This window comes from Delphinus delphis, chromosome 16 (assembly GCF_949987515.2).
Source record: "Delphinus delphis chromosome 16, mDelDel1.2, whole genome shotgun sequence".
In the NCBI taxonomy this organism is placed as follows: Eukaryota; Metazoa; Chordata; class Mammalia; order Artiodactyla; family Delphinidae; genus Delphinus; species Delphinus delphis.
This window is the reverse complement of record NC_082698.1, coordinates 17,705,362-17,721,637: the sequence shown is the minus strand read 5'-3', so window position 1 is coordinate 17,721,637 and position 16,276 is coordinate 17,705,362. Positions and strand designations below refer to the sequence as shown.

Genomic DNA, 16,276 nt, shown 5'->3' with positions numbered 1-16,276 from the left:
TTTTATTATATGAACATAACTGTGTAAGCATGTGGGCTAGGGCTGGAAGGGAACAAACACACACACTGCATACAGATACAAAGATGGGATAATGATAGTTGATTGTCATATCCCACCCTATCCCTACGTCTGTGTGTTATTTTCTAATTCTCTTTCAATGTAACAGTATTGGATTTCTCAGTTACTTCTGCTCTTTTGTACATACCTCTGTGAGTCCTCAATATGTTGCATTACTACTATGTTTCCTCTCTCCAGCTAAACTGAGAACTAAAGATCATAGAAAGTTTCACATTTTCTTGTGTCCCCCAGTGTGGTACCTGGCACAGAGTAAGGACTCAATAAATGCTCTTTGAATTAATGAAATATTCATAAAGATGGATGGATGGATGGATGGATGGATGGTTGGATAGATCGGTGGGAACTGGCCAGTCTCTCTAAGAGACCCCATAGCAGAAGTTGCTTTGTTCCCTTTCATAATGGAACAAAGTGCTTAGCACCCAGAAGCCCTGATCCCAAACAAGGGAAGAAGATATGAGGCATGAGAAGATAACTTTTGGCCCACTGTCTCCATGCTAAGGTAACTCCCCTGTCCCCTTCATATAAATGTCTCTACCTTCCCTCCTTCCGAGGATCAGTCAAAAGCTTTCAATCCTTGGGACTTCCCTGGTGGTCCAGTGGTTAAGAATCCGCCTGCCAATGCAGGGGACACGGGTTCGAGCCCTGGTCTGGGAAGATCCCACATGCCGCGGAGAACTAAGCCCATGCGCCACAACTACTGAGCCTGCGCTCTAGAGCCTGTGAGCCACAACTACTGAGCCCATGTGCCACAACTACTGAAGCCCGCACACCATAGAGCCCATGCTCCACAACAAGAGAAGCCACCGCAATGAGAAGCCCGCGCACCTCAATGAAGAGCAGCCCCCGCTCGCTGCAACTAGAGAAAGCCCGCGCACAGCAACGAAGACCCAAGGCAGCCAAAAATAAATAAATAAATAAATAAGATGAAAATGGGATCATGTCATAGAAAATGGAGTCTGTGAAGTTCCTAGAATTCAGCTGCCCACCTCTGGGCAGAAGAAGAGTCCTGCCGATGGATAAGAAAGAAATTAAGCAATACATTGAGAATGGGACATGATCCATTTGGAAGCTGCAGTGCTCACAGGAAGTGAGAGCTCAGGGCCAGGCCTTCCAGCCACTGACTGCAGGGGTTCTGCCTGCCTGGGACAGCCTGAACCTGTTGGATTTCAGTGATTCACCCCTCAGTTAGAGCTTTAGCCCCTGAAAACATTCCTGAGATGCCTTCTGCTGTGGGCCTCTACGTCCTTGCAGGCCGATTAGCTGATAAATATAATAAACACCAAGGGTTAGGGAGGAGGCACTTTGCAGAGAAAGGCAGGTCCCTGGCCCCAGGCTTCGTCCTCCAGCTTTCCCCTTTCCCAGAATGAAATTGGACTCACTGCAAATTCGCAAGCTATTGCGCTGGAAACCTCTGGCGGGGAGGCAGGCTCGCTGGCTGGTCTGGGAGCGGCAGCCCTGGTCTCCCAGGAAATGAGTTCACTGTATCCAGCTCATCTGACTCCACCTTTGCTCTAGGCCACAGGACTCCAGGGTGGACGGAGGAGGCCAGCTAGATGGCTCCCCCTACTGGGAGACTGACTCAATACCCCGGAACTACAACCCCTGAAGGGGATATTTAAGACACCCCATGGACTTTCCTGGAACCACACAAACAATTTTGAAGAAAATACTCACCTCAGAAGATCTCTGGGATTTTAGCTTCATCCTCAGTAAAGTCGGGGAGTGGGATCGTGAAGCCTTTTGCCCTTCAACCAGAAGGTTGTTTGCTCTCCTTTGCCCTGTGGGAAGCAAAGGAGAGCTAGTGAATCACAGAGCAGGAGAGGTTGCCTGTCAAGTGTGATCTCTCAGCAGACAACTCAGGTCGCCCTTGAGAACGTTGTTTGTAGCCAGAACTGCAATCAGGCGGGAGCTGCCTTGGTGAGGGAAAAGCTTCATCATAGATGAAATCGTGATCGTATCCTTGGACTTTGCTGATAAGCCTAGATGGACAGTCAACGATGGTCTATGGGGTGAGGGCCAGGGGAGGCTAAAGTCTGTTGCAAAGAAAACCTTTTTAAAATAATAATAAAATCTCTTGAGCTCTTACTATGAGCAGGGCACCAAGTGAAACACCTCACATACAGGTTCACAACTAATCCTCACAGCCACCTTTTGAGGGCAGTAGTATCACCATTCCCATTTTACAGACGATAAAACTAAGCCCCCAAATGAGACAGCTAGGAACAAGTGGGACAGGATTCAAAGCTAGGTCTACACTGCTGACATCTAGAAAAATCTTCCTCTTACCTGAAGTCCGTTGATGAAATACATCATGCCAGAGCCAGACTTAGCAAACTGTGGAATTGAAGGTACCTCCTCCCTTTCACTTCTTTCCCTGGACCCTGACACCCACTCAAACTCCCAATGTCATAGTAACCGCTCACCACTCCCACTGTGAGCATCTCCAAGATGCTCCTGAGAACATCTCAAGAGGAGTACCACCACCCCCAGAAAGGGCAATGCTTATCAGAAAGATGAGAAGGTATCATGGTACATTTCAGTGATGGACAGGAAGCCAGGATGGAAAGGAAGGCAGAGAGAAAGGGAAGAGATATTTAAATGTGTACAGATGAGGGCCAAGTGCCCCCAAACTAATGGGCTTCCATCCCCTCCACCTGGGCACTTTAGACTCATGAGAAGGGAAATAGAAGAATGTGGACATTATAATTCCTGGGCTTATATTTGCTGTTGCTTTTGTGGGAGACTAGACTGGGGTGTTCAAGCAGAAGCCAGGAGACCAGTGTAGCAAAGAGAAAGGAGGCATCACACAAGAGGTTGGTCTAGGTTGGAGCCAAAGTCACAGATTCCATGTTTGACCACTTAAGGGAATTGTACAGTCCTCTTTGGAGGAAGATAACCTCACAGTCATGAGAGCCTCCACATGGACCTTAGTGGTCTCCACGAACCACGGCATGGAGATTCACTCATCCCATCAAGTTCCTCAATATCTCCTTCAGGGACCAAAATGGGGTGGGGGGGGGTGGGCACGCATTTCGTCCAGTCTTACCTTGACTGGAATGGTGCCTCTCTTTTTCTCTTCTGCAAATCACACCCTCCCAACGCCAGCAGGGCGCCTGCAGTACTCTGAGAGACCTGAATCCGGAGAGCTGCCAGAAACCAGTTTTAGCCTAGTCATCACCTTGGTTGTGAATTTCATATGGATGTCAGTGGGGCAAGGGCTGCTGTGGGGAGGGAACACTACACACATGGCTCAAGTTCTTGGACTGCTGGCACCTCTCATTAAACAAATCACAGACAACCTCTCTCACGTCTAGGACACGTGGACTGGTATCACCAACCATCCAGACATTGCTCAGATGCTGCTGGGTGTTGCTCAAGCTTTAACACATTCGGTTTAGAAACAGAAGACGGAACGGAGCCCATATGCAAGTTGGTGTTCCTGATGGATGAGGGCAGCTGGGGTCCTCAGGCTCCCTGGGACAGTACCAGAGCTGGGATGTACCACTGAAAATGTCCTTTGTAACCAGAACTGCAGCTAAAGTCAGGTGTGGAGTCTACATCAGCATTTCCAATTTCATATTTTGTCCTTGAACTCTTTACTTACAAGCTAAGAGAGACGTTTAAATCTGGATTTGAGACTCAGTTGATTAACTTAGACAACAAAGTAATCAGAGGGGAAAAGATTTCTTGTGTGTTTTTATATACTGTGGAAGATTTACAAATTCAAAAGAATGTTAACCTAAACTTTTCAAAACTTAAATCACTGAGTAATTATTTTTTCCAGCTGATAAATGTCTCAGCTGATAAATGGCATATATGTGTCTAGTAATAATCAATACAATAAAATTATTGTAATGCAAAAGAATTTGATGTCCCCAGGAGTTCCTGGCCATAGATTTCTTTGGCATCGCCAAAACTATACAGCAGGATTGGCACATTACTACCTACAAGCCAAATCCTGCCCACCACCTGTGTTTGCAAAATAAAGTTTTATTGGAACATAAACACACCCAATATTTTTACATGTTGCAAATTGCTGCTTTCACACAACAACAGCAGTTACATAGTTGCAGCAGAGACTATAGCCCCCAAAGCCTAAAATATTTACTGTCTGGCCCTGTTTAGAAAAAGTCTGCCAACTGCTGCTCCTTATTTAAATGATCTTACTATATGTGTACCTGACTGTTTAGGATGGAAAGTCTTGGAAGGAGATGTCATGTGTGTTTACTTGGCTCCATTGAGAACACAGTGCAAAAACCCATCTTCAAAGCTTGTGACCAGTGTTGTCTGAATTGGATAATGATCTTATCCTCCAGATGGAAAAGAGTAGACAAAATGCAAATGGGTCTTCTAAAAATACTCTCTGGTTAAAGATAGGGGACCGGAGGGACAGCGATCGTGTGTTTGCAAAGTGCTGTAAACGATACCCACGCAAACTGCTACTTTCCATTCTGGAGGCCATGTTCACAGAGTCTCCAAACAGACAGTATCTGGGCCTGGTGATTCCTACCATGCCAGCCACCATGGGACCTGCAAAGGGAAGGACAGAGGCGCATGACCAGTCTGCATTTCCCAAGTGTGGGACTCCACAGTGCAAATCAGGTCAACAAAAGCAAGTCAATAAACATTCGTGAAGTAGCCTCTGGGGACAAAGCCTAGAAATAGACCTCAGGGTTTACAATGAGGCAAACTACAGAACCCACAGACTTTTGGTGGAAAGCAACATAATCAACTGTTCTGGATTGAATGTTTGTGTGTCCCACCCCAATGCACATGCTGAAGCTCTAACCTCAATATGACGAGGAGGTGGGGCCTTTAGGTGGTAATTAGGTTTAGAGGAGGTCGTGAGAGGGAAGGCTCTTATGATGGGACCAGTGCCCTTATAAGAAGAGAAAGAGACACGAGAGCTCTCTCTCTTCCTGCACCGTGAGGACGTAGGAAGAGGGCTTCCCCAGAATCCCCCATGGTAGAATCCTGACCTTAGGCTTTCCAGCCCCCAGAACTGTCATAAATGTGGGCTGTTTAAGCCACCCAGTCTATGGTAGTTTGTTATAACAACCAAACTGACTAAGACAGAAATTAATGACAGTGTTATTCATGCACTGGAGATGGAAACAAAGCATCAGTGGCACAAACACGGGAGTAATTCATCCTGGTTAGGAGTCAGGTTTTATTTTAGTTAAGCTGTGGAGGGTAAGTAAGAGCAGGTCTGGCTACATCGTTTGCAGGGCCCGGTCTCAAATGACAATAAGGGATCTTCCACTCAAAAATTATCAAGCATTTCAAGACAGTAACAGAATGGCATTAAACCAAGTACAGGTCACTTCTGCACAAGTCACAAGCCCATGAGTTTGACAAAAACAGAACATATCAAAGGGCATTTGATGCAGAGGCATGGAGGGAAAGCAGCCCAAATAAATGTCCTGGTTCGGGGGCTCCTCCTAATTTGGGTTCAACGCCTTGGAGTCTTTGTTCGTCCTTGTTACCAAGCAATCTGACTAACTAGAAATACACATGCAAAGAGAATTCAATCTTTTCTTTCCCCTGAAGATGCTACCATTTGCTCTCAGGGTTCCTAAATTAAGCCTCAGACCTAGGATGTGAATTTAGAACTACCTGCTGCTGTGTCTGGACCACAAGGCCACCTGCCCTTAGTGCTGTCTACCGGTGTGGAGGCCAGTCCAGAGCTTAACCTTCTCCTCAGGCATGTGCCCAATCGGGAAGCGGATGGTGGCACTGAGGAAGTGCAAGGACGTCGTGGCAATCTCGTCCACGTGTTGGGTACCATTCCGGATGGGAAGTCCACTAGCCACCATGTATGCATCTCCAACGGTTTCAGCCTGAAAATAAAGCAAGAAAGTGGCCTTGTGTTCATCGTGAGGGAGGCTGGGGGTGATGGTGGGGTCAGAGACAAGGCCCCTCATTACTGATCCTGTTTGAGGCCACAGCCTTTGAAGGGTCATACTCCCTGACCTTCATTCCATCCAAGTCCCAGCATTTCCTCGAGTTCCTACTCTTGTTCTGGCTCCTACAAAGCCTTCCTTCCCTCACCTCTTCCCCACAGTCTCTGCTTTCTTCTCTGAAATCTGAGAGTGCTGGTGATTATATTTCCCCAACCCTAGTTCAAAACCAGTCAGACAGGCAGCAATATACTGATGGGGTAGATCTTGAAGGATCACACGGGTCCATCGAGTGCAATCCATCTTATCCAAGCTGAACTGTCTTCACTCCACACAAGGGCTCTTAGATCCAATTACACATATGCTTATATTATACAAAATACGTATAAATGTATGTACCTGCCTGATCTGTCCTCTTTTTCCCCAATCCTCCTAATAAAATCATCTTTCAGATCCTTCATTCACCACAGAGAATAAATGACAAGTGTAAGCATAAAGTTACAGCCCCTTCCAGATACGTTTGCTTTTCAGCAGAATCCAAAGATGATGTGGAAAATGTGGAATTTCAGGCCTTAGCCAGGCAATAAGACCACGTCTGCTTCCTGGTGACCCTAAAATGACCCAAAGCCAGCAAGTACACAAGTCTAACTGCTTCTAGGCTACCTCTCCCCACCATGGGCACATCCCTTAGCAATAGAAACTGATTTTAGCATTAGTTCATGCAAAACGTAGCTAAGAAGAAAACAGTAAGAGGAAATCCCAGAGGAGGCTCGTCTAAGCAGAGCAGCTTCCATTTTTGTTGGGTGAATGTGATCTGCTCTTTGTGATTACCTGTACCATCTTTCCTTCTGCTCTTGACCAGAGGCAACAGCTTTGGGGAATTTGGGGGGATAACCATTGAGGATGTGTTGCCAGGGGACATGATTGCACTGTCCCAAGTCTTCCTGATTCCAGGACCACAGGCAGAGCCCTGCAATCATGGTCAGAGCTGGTAAACTAGTGGCTGCCCACCAGGTGCGTGTGAACATGGGCACCTTGGAGTCATGATCTGGCCCCATCTGAACAGCCAGAAGGCACACAAAGTGGCCTCATCATCACCACCAGTGAATGAAGCCAAATTATTATGTTGCTCTCCTCCCCTGCAAGATTCATTTTTCACTCTAGGTGATCCTGTTCATACATCCCCAGTGTAGCACTAGGCGGGTGGTTGCTGTCTGACCTTTAGCCGTGAGTCTGATAGTCTAAGCTTGGGGGTCTATCTTCACCTGAATTGCTAAGGGCACAGTAACAGAAGTGAGACTCACGACAGATCCAAAGACAGTCTTTAAAGGAGAGTAAATGTGAGCCTCTCTGAATGTGGAAAAAATATATTCAGGAGGGAACTGGAGGAATTAGCCAGAAGAAGGTCAATGCCTGTTTTAGAAATGTGTTTACTGTGAGATAAAATAATGGAAGGAAACAGAGGGAACAACTGATGATTCTTGACAAGCACCTACATCTGTGATGAATCAAGCCCTTTTCCAACAAAACAAACAGGAATCAAATATTGAGTTTCTGCCATGAATTGAGATAGACTGCCAGCCTGAAATAGAACCTTCCTCCTGGCTGAGGTCTAGGGCTGGATTAATCCTCACTCATGCCCGGAGACAGCCTACAAGGGTCATGTGTGTCTCCACAACCCAGGAACCAGGTGTCTCACCTTATACACATCATAAGTTTTAATGATGTGATCGAATAAACTGTACAGGTCCTTAAGGAGCTGCACAAGTTGCAGCAGGGAGCTGAGAGAACAGAGTTTTGTGAATCCAACAATGTCAGAGAAAAAGATTGTCATGGACTGAAAATGCTCTGGTTCCACGGCTCTTCCAGCTATGAGCTGTTCTCCAATGAAGCTGAAACCAGAGAATAGGATCGTTTTTGAACAGTATCATTCATCTTGTCTCCTATAGACCCCTACAAAGTCTCCCTGGTAGATCTTTTTCTTCGGTGGGTTAGATTTTGGGGTCACAAAAATCCATCATCTAGAGGCATTCTTTTGACACCCATTTCTCTGCCTGCATTTTCTCTAAAGAGATATTTGAATTGGTGGGTATAAATTCAGGGAGGGGTGAGAAGCAGTTCACATAAATGCCTTTTCAAAAAGATTTTCTCCCTGAGGGAATTTCATTTGCCCCAATTGGTCATAGAATTTGATTTTAACGACTCAGTCTGCAGATGTGGAAGCAAATGTAAACACTCATCGATCCACAAATTAACATTTCTGCTTCTATCAATCAATCTCACACTGACACATTCAAATCCCCAGCCCCATTTCTTTGTCAAGACACATAAGAAGGGTGCTGGAATTTTTTTTTTTTTTTTTTTTTTTTTTTGCGTTATGTGGGCCTCTCACTGTCGTGGCCTCTCTCGTTGCGGAGCACAGGCTCCGGACATGCTGGCTCAGCGGCCATGGCTTATGGGCCTAGCCGCTCTGCGGCATGTGGGATCTTCCTGGACCAGGGCATGAACCCGTGTCCCCTGCATCGGCAGGTGGACTCTCAACCACTGCGCCACCAGGGAAGCCCAGGGTGCTGGAATTTTAACAGCAGATGCTCTTCTAAGTGTTTAGAGAGTGCACAGGTGATAACAGAGCCCAAAAAAAGCAAGTTTTGAATCTGAAGTTATTGGTGCCTATTGCACTGTGCAAAGCATTTGGGCAGACGTAAAATCTTTATATGCTGAGGGTAGTAATTAATTGGACTCCTGAAACTAGAGCGCCATCTAGTGGTTCCTTCCTCTTGCTGCATCCCCTATATTCCATCCTTTACAGACCTGCGTTCTCTAATTCCTGTGGATTCCAGGGCCTTGCCTCTATCTCCCTTTACAAGGTGTACCAAATTACACACAAAATGCTTGACTCATTTTAGAAGAGACTAACATTCTCTTAGCAAAAGAACACAGGAAAGAGTCTCTCCATGTGAGGTCTCCTTAAATAGCGATGGTGTTGCTTCCTAGTTTGTCAAGGCCCCTGCTACTTTGGAATACCTGGGCAGCATTGTACACAGCAGTTGATCCACTTTCCTCTTCTCGGCCATCAGCTAGTTGGTCCTCTCTTCCACCCCCTCCTCCAGGTGATTGGGGTACACTCTCAGCTTGCTCACCATACTGTTCAGTACATTCACGCCGCTTTAAAAGAACCCAGAGATTTAAGTCTTTTTCCAAGAACTTTAGGGCCACAGTGGAGAACAACTTCCAAGTATACATTCCAAGACAACATGTCTCACCCTTAAGGTTTCCTACTTAAGGGTTGCCGATGGACAGCAGTGAAATGACAATGGCCAAAAGGCCGCCTGGCAGGACAGAGCCTGTCCTTTACCAGCCCTGTGAGCTTGAGGGGCACCCTCTGAGCCTCAGTTTCTTCATCTGGGAAATGAGGATAGTAATACATACCTCCCAGGGTCATTCTGTAGATTCAGGCAGATAATGAGTACTAAGGCTGTGTCTGGTACCCAGTGGGCACTCAACAAACAGTAACCTTCACTGCCCTCCCCACCACCCCCACTTCCCGACATGCTCCATGTCAATCGTCATGGTCACGCAGAAATGTAGATTTCAGGATGGGTCATTCTTTTCTTTTCAGACGGCAACACCAGATGTTTTCTTTTCAAACGACAGATGTAAGGGGCGTTTCTAGATCCTATAGGCTCTTGTTTTACGGTACGCGGGCCTCTCACTGCCGTGGCCTCTCCCGTTGCGGAGCACAGGCTCCGTGATGTGCAGGCTCAGCGGCCATGACTCACGGGCCCAGCCGCTCTGCGGCATGTGGGATCTTCCCGGACCCGGTCACGAACCCGCGTCCCCTGCATCGGCAGGTGGACTCTCAACCACTGCGCCACCAGGGAAGTCCCCATAACGTTTTCCTGATGGAAGGGAAAGTGGGCCTTTTCTCTGGAGATTCACCCCAACATGCCTTCACCATGACCACCATCTTTTCATTTCCCTCCTCTTCTGACAGGGAAGGTCGAAGCGGCGCTGACGCCCTGGGGTCCTTGATTTGGCTGGTGATTTCTGAAATCCATCTGGGGTTTAAGTAGCTAAATGTCTGAGCTTTGTGCCATTTAGGACACTTCACTTTAAACAGACATGTTTTTAAATTTGTAAATTGAGTTTTTAAGTAAACTGAACAGATCAGAATTTCAGAGAAATCTGAATATTTTACAAGAAATATTAGGAATCCTCCTGGAAAATGGGGACTCTAATGTAAAACATATAAGCACACCCTAATTAATCTTTTTTTTGATAAAGTTTTTTTCTAATAGAACTTTTCTTGAAATGAAGCATATCTCCACGTGCTTTCAGGAGCGTATAGCATTTGGTATTAGAAATCCTCAAAGTGTGCTTTACGCAATTTGCATTCCATATAAAATGTTACATAAAACTTATTTTAACAAACAATAAATGTTAACTACTATGTCCCACCTCTGTGTCCCACTTTGTAAACCTACTTTCTTTCACTTCCTCATTGGCTTCTACCGACATTTATTAAACATTCTGCTTAACCAGGTTTTGTAGAGGAAATAATATTTTGAGAACAATGTATTTGTGTTTTGGTAAAAAAAAACACTGTGGTGTAACAAAATGAATGAATCTTAAATGTATTACTAAGTATAAGAAGCCAGTCTGAAAAGGCTACAGACTGATTCTGTTTATATGATATTCTAGAAAAGGCAAATTATGGAGGCAGAAAATAGCTCAGAGGCTGCCAGGAGTTTGGGGAGGAGAAGAAGTTGATCAGGGGAAGCACAGGGGATTTTTTAGGGTCATAAAATTATTCTGCACGATATTGCATTGGCGGATCATGACACCACACATTTGCCAAAAGCCATAGGACTTTACAGCACAAAGAGTGAACCTTAAAGGATGCAAATTAAAAAAAATATCAGCTGGGAGATTGGACAACTGCAAGACAGAATGCAGACTGTGACAAAAGAATCTGTTTTACAAATGTGTGACCTAATCTCATTGAAGGGGATGGGGGTAAAGTGCCGACGTAAGTAACTTCTGAAACAACTAGAGACGGTGAGGCTAAAGTCAAAAGGAACTACTCAAAACCACTACACTCCAGTTGGTAGAATCGCCTCTCAGGGAGGTACAGATGAAGAACTCTGAAACGACTGTACTCAAACACTGGGATTGAACAAATAAGTAAGTGGATGGCAGATGGTGGGAGCCAGGATTCTCGCTGTTGGAAAGGGAGGTTATGGATCAGTGATGGGCAGAGACCAAAGTAAATGAAACATGTGATAACGACATTGGAGATGTCACTATGGACCCATGTTTAGCTTAATACAGATACAGATGGGTAGATAGAGACATGAATGTGTGTATACATATGGGTTAGTATATAACCACATATTATCTTGCTCTGTCCATGAGAGGGGCTAGAAGCAACAGCATCCCAGCAGCAACAAGCACATCTAGTGTCCAGGTGTTCATTCTCCAATACAGGAGCCAGGGCTTCTTAAGAGAAGCAGCTGAGGGGCTTCCCTGGTGGCGCAGTGGTTGAGAGTCTGCCTGCCGATGCAGGGGACACGGGTTCATGCCCCGGTCCGGGAAGATCCCACATGCCGCGGAGTGGCTGGGCCCGTGAGCATGGCCGCTGAGCCTGCGCGTCTGGAGCCTGTGCTCCGCAACAGGAGAGGCCACAACAGTGAGAGGCCCGCGTATCGGGGGAAAAAAAAAAAAGAGAGAGAGAGAGAAGCAGCTGATTCTAGTATTGGAGCAGGGAAAATACAAGATGAGGCTAAAGCATCTTATACCACCAGAAACTAAGGAAGCACAAAACAAAACACTGCCATGGGTGTATGTCAAAGTACACAGAAGCCAACTGAAATGAAATGGTCAAAGATAAAACACTTTGAGCCACAAAATAAATAAAGAAGTATTCGATTATAACTCAAAATATAAAATTACTATATAATAAATTATACATAAATATCATAAATGAAATATAATAGGAAATTGAATGGATAGATAAATGGGAGAGAATAGACAAACCTGTAGAAATAAATTCCTAGCAATTTATGTAGATATTTCTCCATTCAAGGTGGTGGAGCAAACACCCCCGTCCTTAGGTGAAGATTTCACATCGTGACCTCTTTCTTACCGGGACAGTATAGGAAGAGGGGAAATCGAGTCTCAAACATTAGTGGGCATCAGAATCACCTGGGGAGCTAATTAGACACAGACCCTGGGCCCACGCCTCACCCCACCTCTACCCCCAGTTTCCAGTTCAGAAGGTCTGCAGTAAGGCCTGAAACGTGATTTTCTAACAGGTTCCCAGATGATCTGCTCCTACTGGTCGAGGGGCCACGCTAGGCCAGTGCTCCGCAGACTGTGGGTCTTCCACATCACCTGGGATCTTGATAGAAAAGCAGATTCTCAGGCCTGACCCCAGACCTACTGAGTCAGGAACCCTGAGGATGGGACCCAGCAATTCTGTTTGAACAAGGCCTCCAGGTGATCCTGATGCCCATTAAAACATTTGAGAACCATTGGTCTAGTGTGCGCAGAGAATCCGTACTGTTTCCAGTACCAGGATTGTTGGCAGGGGTGTATGGGAAGTTAATGGAAGGGTGTGTTTCTCCATAAATTAGGTGCACGTCGTACTTTTCCTGGTTGTGGTCCTGTGTATCTATCGTCCCCTGTGACCAGCTCTCATTTACCCTGATGAGCAGAGGACTACAATGATGAGCAGAGGACTACATTGTATGGGACTTCCATTAACTTCCCATACAATGGTGTATGGGAAGTTAATGGAAGGGTGTGTTTCTCCATAAATTAGGTGCACGTCGTACTTTTCCTGGTTGTGGTCCTGTGTATCTATCGTCCCCTGTGACCAGCTCTCATTTACCCTGATGAGCAGAGGACTACAATGATGAGCAGAGGACTACATTGTATGGGACTTCCATTAACTTCCCATACAATGGTGTATGGGAAGTTAATGGAAGGGTGTGTTTCTCCATAAATTAGGTGCACGTCGTACTTTTCCTGGTTGTGGTCCTGTGTATCTATCGTCCCCTGTGACCAGCTCTCATTTACCCTGATGAGCAGAGGACTACAATGATGAGCAGAGGACTACATTGTATGGGACTTCCATTAACTTCCCATACAATGGTGTATGGGAAGTTAATGGAAGGGTGTGTTTCTCCATAAATTAGGTGCACGTCGTACTTTTCCTGGTTGTGGTCCTGTGTATCTATCGTCCCCTGTGACCAGCTCTCATTTACCCTGGTGAGCAGAGGACTACAATGAGGGGGAAATATACAGATTGTTCACAGCATTCCCACACCTTCCCCACCCACCCCCACCCCCCGTTGGCACCATCACATGGCAGCTGAGCTTAGCAAGTGTAGGTGGGCTCCTGCCTGGGTTCAGTGGAGGGAAGACGTGTCTAGCTGCTGGGTTCCAAATTCAGATGCCCCTGGATCTGAGATTAACCTTTTAGGTTGAGTCTCACGTCTGCTTCATTTAGCCACAGATTAGAATCAGAATCTGCTTTCAAAGCAACTAGCACACTCAGAAAGCCTCCAGGGAATGCGTGATGCTCTAAAGATGAGAGTTGGGATAGGCCACTGGGGATGGGCTAGAAATGGTAGGCAAGGCAATAAAAAAGAAATGACGGGAAAAAAATCAAGAGACAAGAGTGGGCTGGGTTTACATAGACACACACACACACACACACACACACACACACACACACACACACACACACACACTTCCCTATCCTCTCTCCAAGATAGTGGTTCCCCACCTGAACTGCATGTTAGAATCACCTGGGGAACTTTAAAAACCCGGACGCCCAGGCCATACCCCAAACGAGTGACATCAGATTCTCTGAGTCTAAGATCCAGGCCTCAGCAGTTTTTAAAGTTTCCCAGGAAATTCCAATGTGCAGCCAAAGCGGAAATTAAAAGTGCCAGGGGGTTCCACCTGCTATACATTTTCTTATCAATTTTGATCAAATTTTGCTTCACCTCCCATTGCTTTTGCCCTTAATTCCCTCATGGAATGTGTTAAGAGACAACCTGGCCAAAAAAACAAAAAAAAAAACCAAACCTGAATATATCCTTTGTAAGTAGAAAATTGGACACCATTTATCAAAAATTTTAAATATGTTTAAAATACATTTACCTTGGGCTTCCCTGGTGGCGCAGTGGTTGAGAGTCCGCCTGCCAATGCAGGGGACACGGGTTCGTGCCCCAGTCCGGGAAGATCCCACATGCCGCGGAGCCGCCGGGCCCGTGAGCCATGGCTGCTGGGCCTGCGCGTCCGGAGCCTGTGCTCCGCAACGGGAGGGGCCACAACAGTGAGAGGCCCGCGTATAGCAAAAAAAAAAAAAAAAAAAAAAAAAAAAGTGAATAAAATACATTTACCTCTTCAATTTCATGAGCAGAAGTCTATCCTGAAGGAACATTCACACATGCCCACAAAGATACAAGACTGCTCGTCGCAGCAATTTGGAACAGCAAAAAATGGAAAACAGTCAAAATGTCTATCAATAGATAATTTATGACATAGCCTTACAATGACAAATTTTGTAGTCCTTAAGAAAGAATGAGGCAAATTTGCATATACCAATATGAGGTAAGAGATGCCCAGAGAGAAGCCACAGCATGAGATCTTCTCGGGTTATCTGGGTGGGTCCTAATCGAAGGACAAGTGTCCTCATGGGAGACATACAGAAGAGATCTATACAGAGAAGGCGGCAATGTGAAGATTGTTCTACATAGACCTACATGGCCACAAACCCAGGGACGCTGGGGCAGCCACCTTGGAAGAGGCAAAGAATGGATCTTCCCTAGAGCTTCTAGAGGGAGCTCAGACCTGCTGAACCTTGATTTTGAACTTCTAGCCTCTAGAACTGTGAGAGAATAAATTTCTGTTGTTTCAAGCCAGCAGGCTTGGGGTTGTTTGTTACGGCTGCCCTAGGACACTAATATAAGTCATAGAGGCCCCATCAGAGGCCTCCAGTGATCTCCCAGGCTATTGTAAGGACTTAGTTTTCACTCCCCAAATGGGAAGTCAAGGGAGGATTTTGAGTAGAGAAGTGACACAATCTGACTCATTTTCTAACAGAACTGTTCGGGCTGCTCTTCTTGAATAAATTATATAGTTCTGAGTTTCTTGATTTTTTTTTTTTTTTTTTTTGGTAACCAAACTGCAATTTGTCTTCTAATTATTTAAAAAATATGAATGTTAAAAATTAAAGAATGGAATAGATTCTAAATTAATAAACATTTAACAAAACAATAAAAACAAGCACTTAAAAGCTAGCCCGAATGACCAAAGCCGGCCAAGGAGTCTCTCCCAGCTTTACCCTCTGGTGCCAGGTTTAGATCATCAAAATGTTCGTGGTCCTGGTGGTGGATCAGCTCCCTCATCAGGATGGCAAAGCTGTAAACGTCTCCCTTCAGGGTGCCCGACAGGGGCACATCTGGGAGCCATCCAGCAGAGCTCTGCAAAGCCGAGGATGTCAGCTGCCGGGTGGAACTGGAAAAGCCGCTCCTTTTTTCTCAGGGAAGCACAGGAGCAGTGAAAGCATCCAGCCCCTGAGAAGTCAGCCCTGATAGTTCTAGACTTTCTCCATATTCACACACTTGGGGGTCCGTGTGTGTGAATAGGGAGGAAATAATCAGGATGATACTGCCCTAACATGTTAACAGCACTTAACTCACAACGGTGCAATCGCAGGTGGCTTTCCTTTTCCTTTTCCCTTTCTATATTGCCTACAGTAAAAAAATGATTTAACAATTCATAGAACATAAAACTAACCACTTGAAAGCGAACAATCCAGTGGCCTTTAGTACACCGGCAATGTTGTACAACCACCACCTCTACCTAGTTCCAAAACATTTCTAACACCCCAAAGTAAAACCTTGAGCCCGTTAAGCAGTTTATCCCCATTTCCCCCACCTCCCATGTCCTGCCAACCACCAATCTGCATTCTGTCTCTACAGATGTATGTATTCTGTATATTTTATAAATCTACATTTCTTTGGCAGTGAGGTTTATAGGTTTATATCATTATAGGTTATAATCATGAAAAGAAAATATATTGGGGGATGGGGAGCTAGAAGTGGCTGCTAGCAGGTTTTCAAAATTTCCCCCTTTTGCCTTTCTCTGCAAGATACCATCCTGCCCCCATATTATAGAAACCTCCCCATGTACACACAGTGAAGCTGCTGGGAGTGTGCTGCTTCAGAGACAGGCAGTCAAGGTGGAGGGCACTGGGCTCATCAGGGCCCAGGACAGTGCAA

The 16,276-nt window shown here is 45.7% G+C and overlaps 1 protein-coding gene across 1 annotated transcript in view; it reads right to left on the bottom strand.

The window, feature by feature from the left end:
• Window positions 1–1,753: 1,753 nt before the first annotated feature.
• LOC132439759 (guanylate cyclase 2G-like) overlaps window positions 1,754–16,276 on the bottom strand; it is a 39,266-nt gene continuing 24,743 nt past the window's right edge. Inside the window, 10 exon segments of the mRNA XM_060034382.1 lie at window positions 1,754–1,817; window positions 1,819–1,856; window positions 3,125–3,154; window positions 3,157–3,224; window positions 4,510–4,608; window positions 5,744–5,918; window positions 7,678–7,870; window positions 9,003–9,143; window positions 9,854–10,025; window positions 15,337–15,531. Of these exon segments, the coding sequence (XP_059890365.1) occupies window positions 1,754–1,817; window positions 1,819–1,856; window positions 3,125–3,154; window positions 3,157–3,224; window positions 4,510–4,608; window positions 5,744–5,918; window positions 7,678–7,870; window positions 9,003–9,143; window positions 9,854–10,025; window positions 15,337–15,531 (1,175 nt within the window).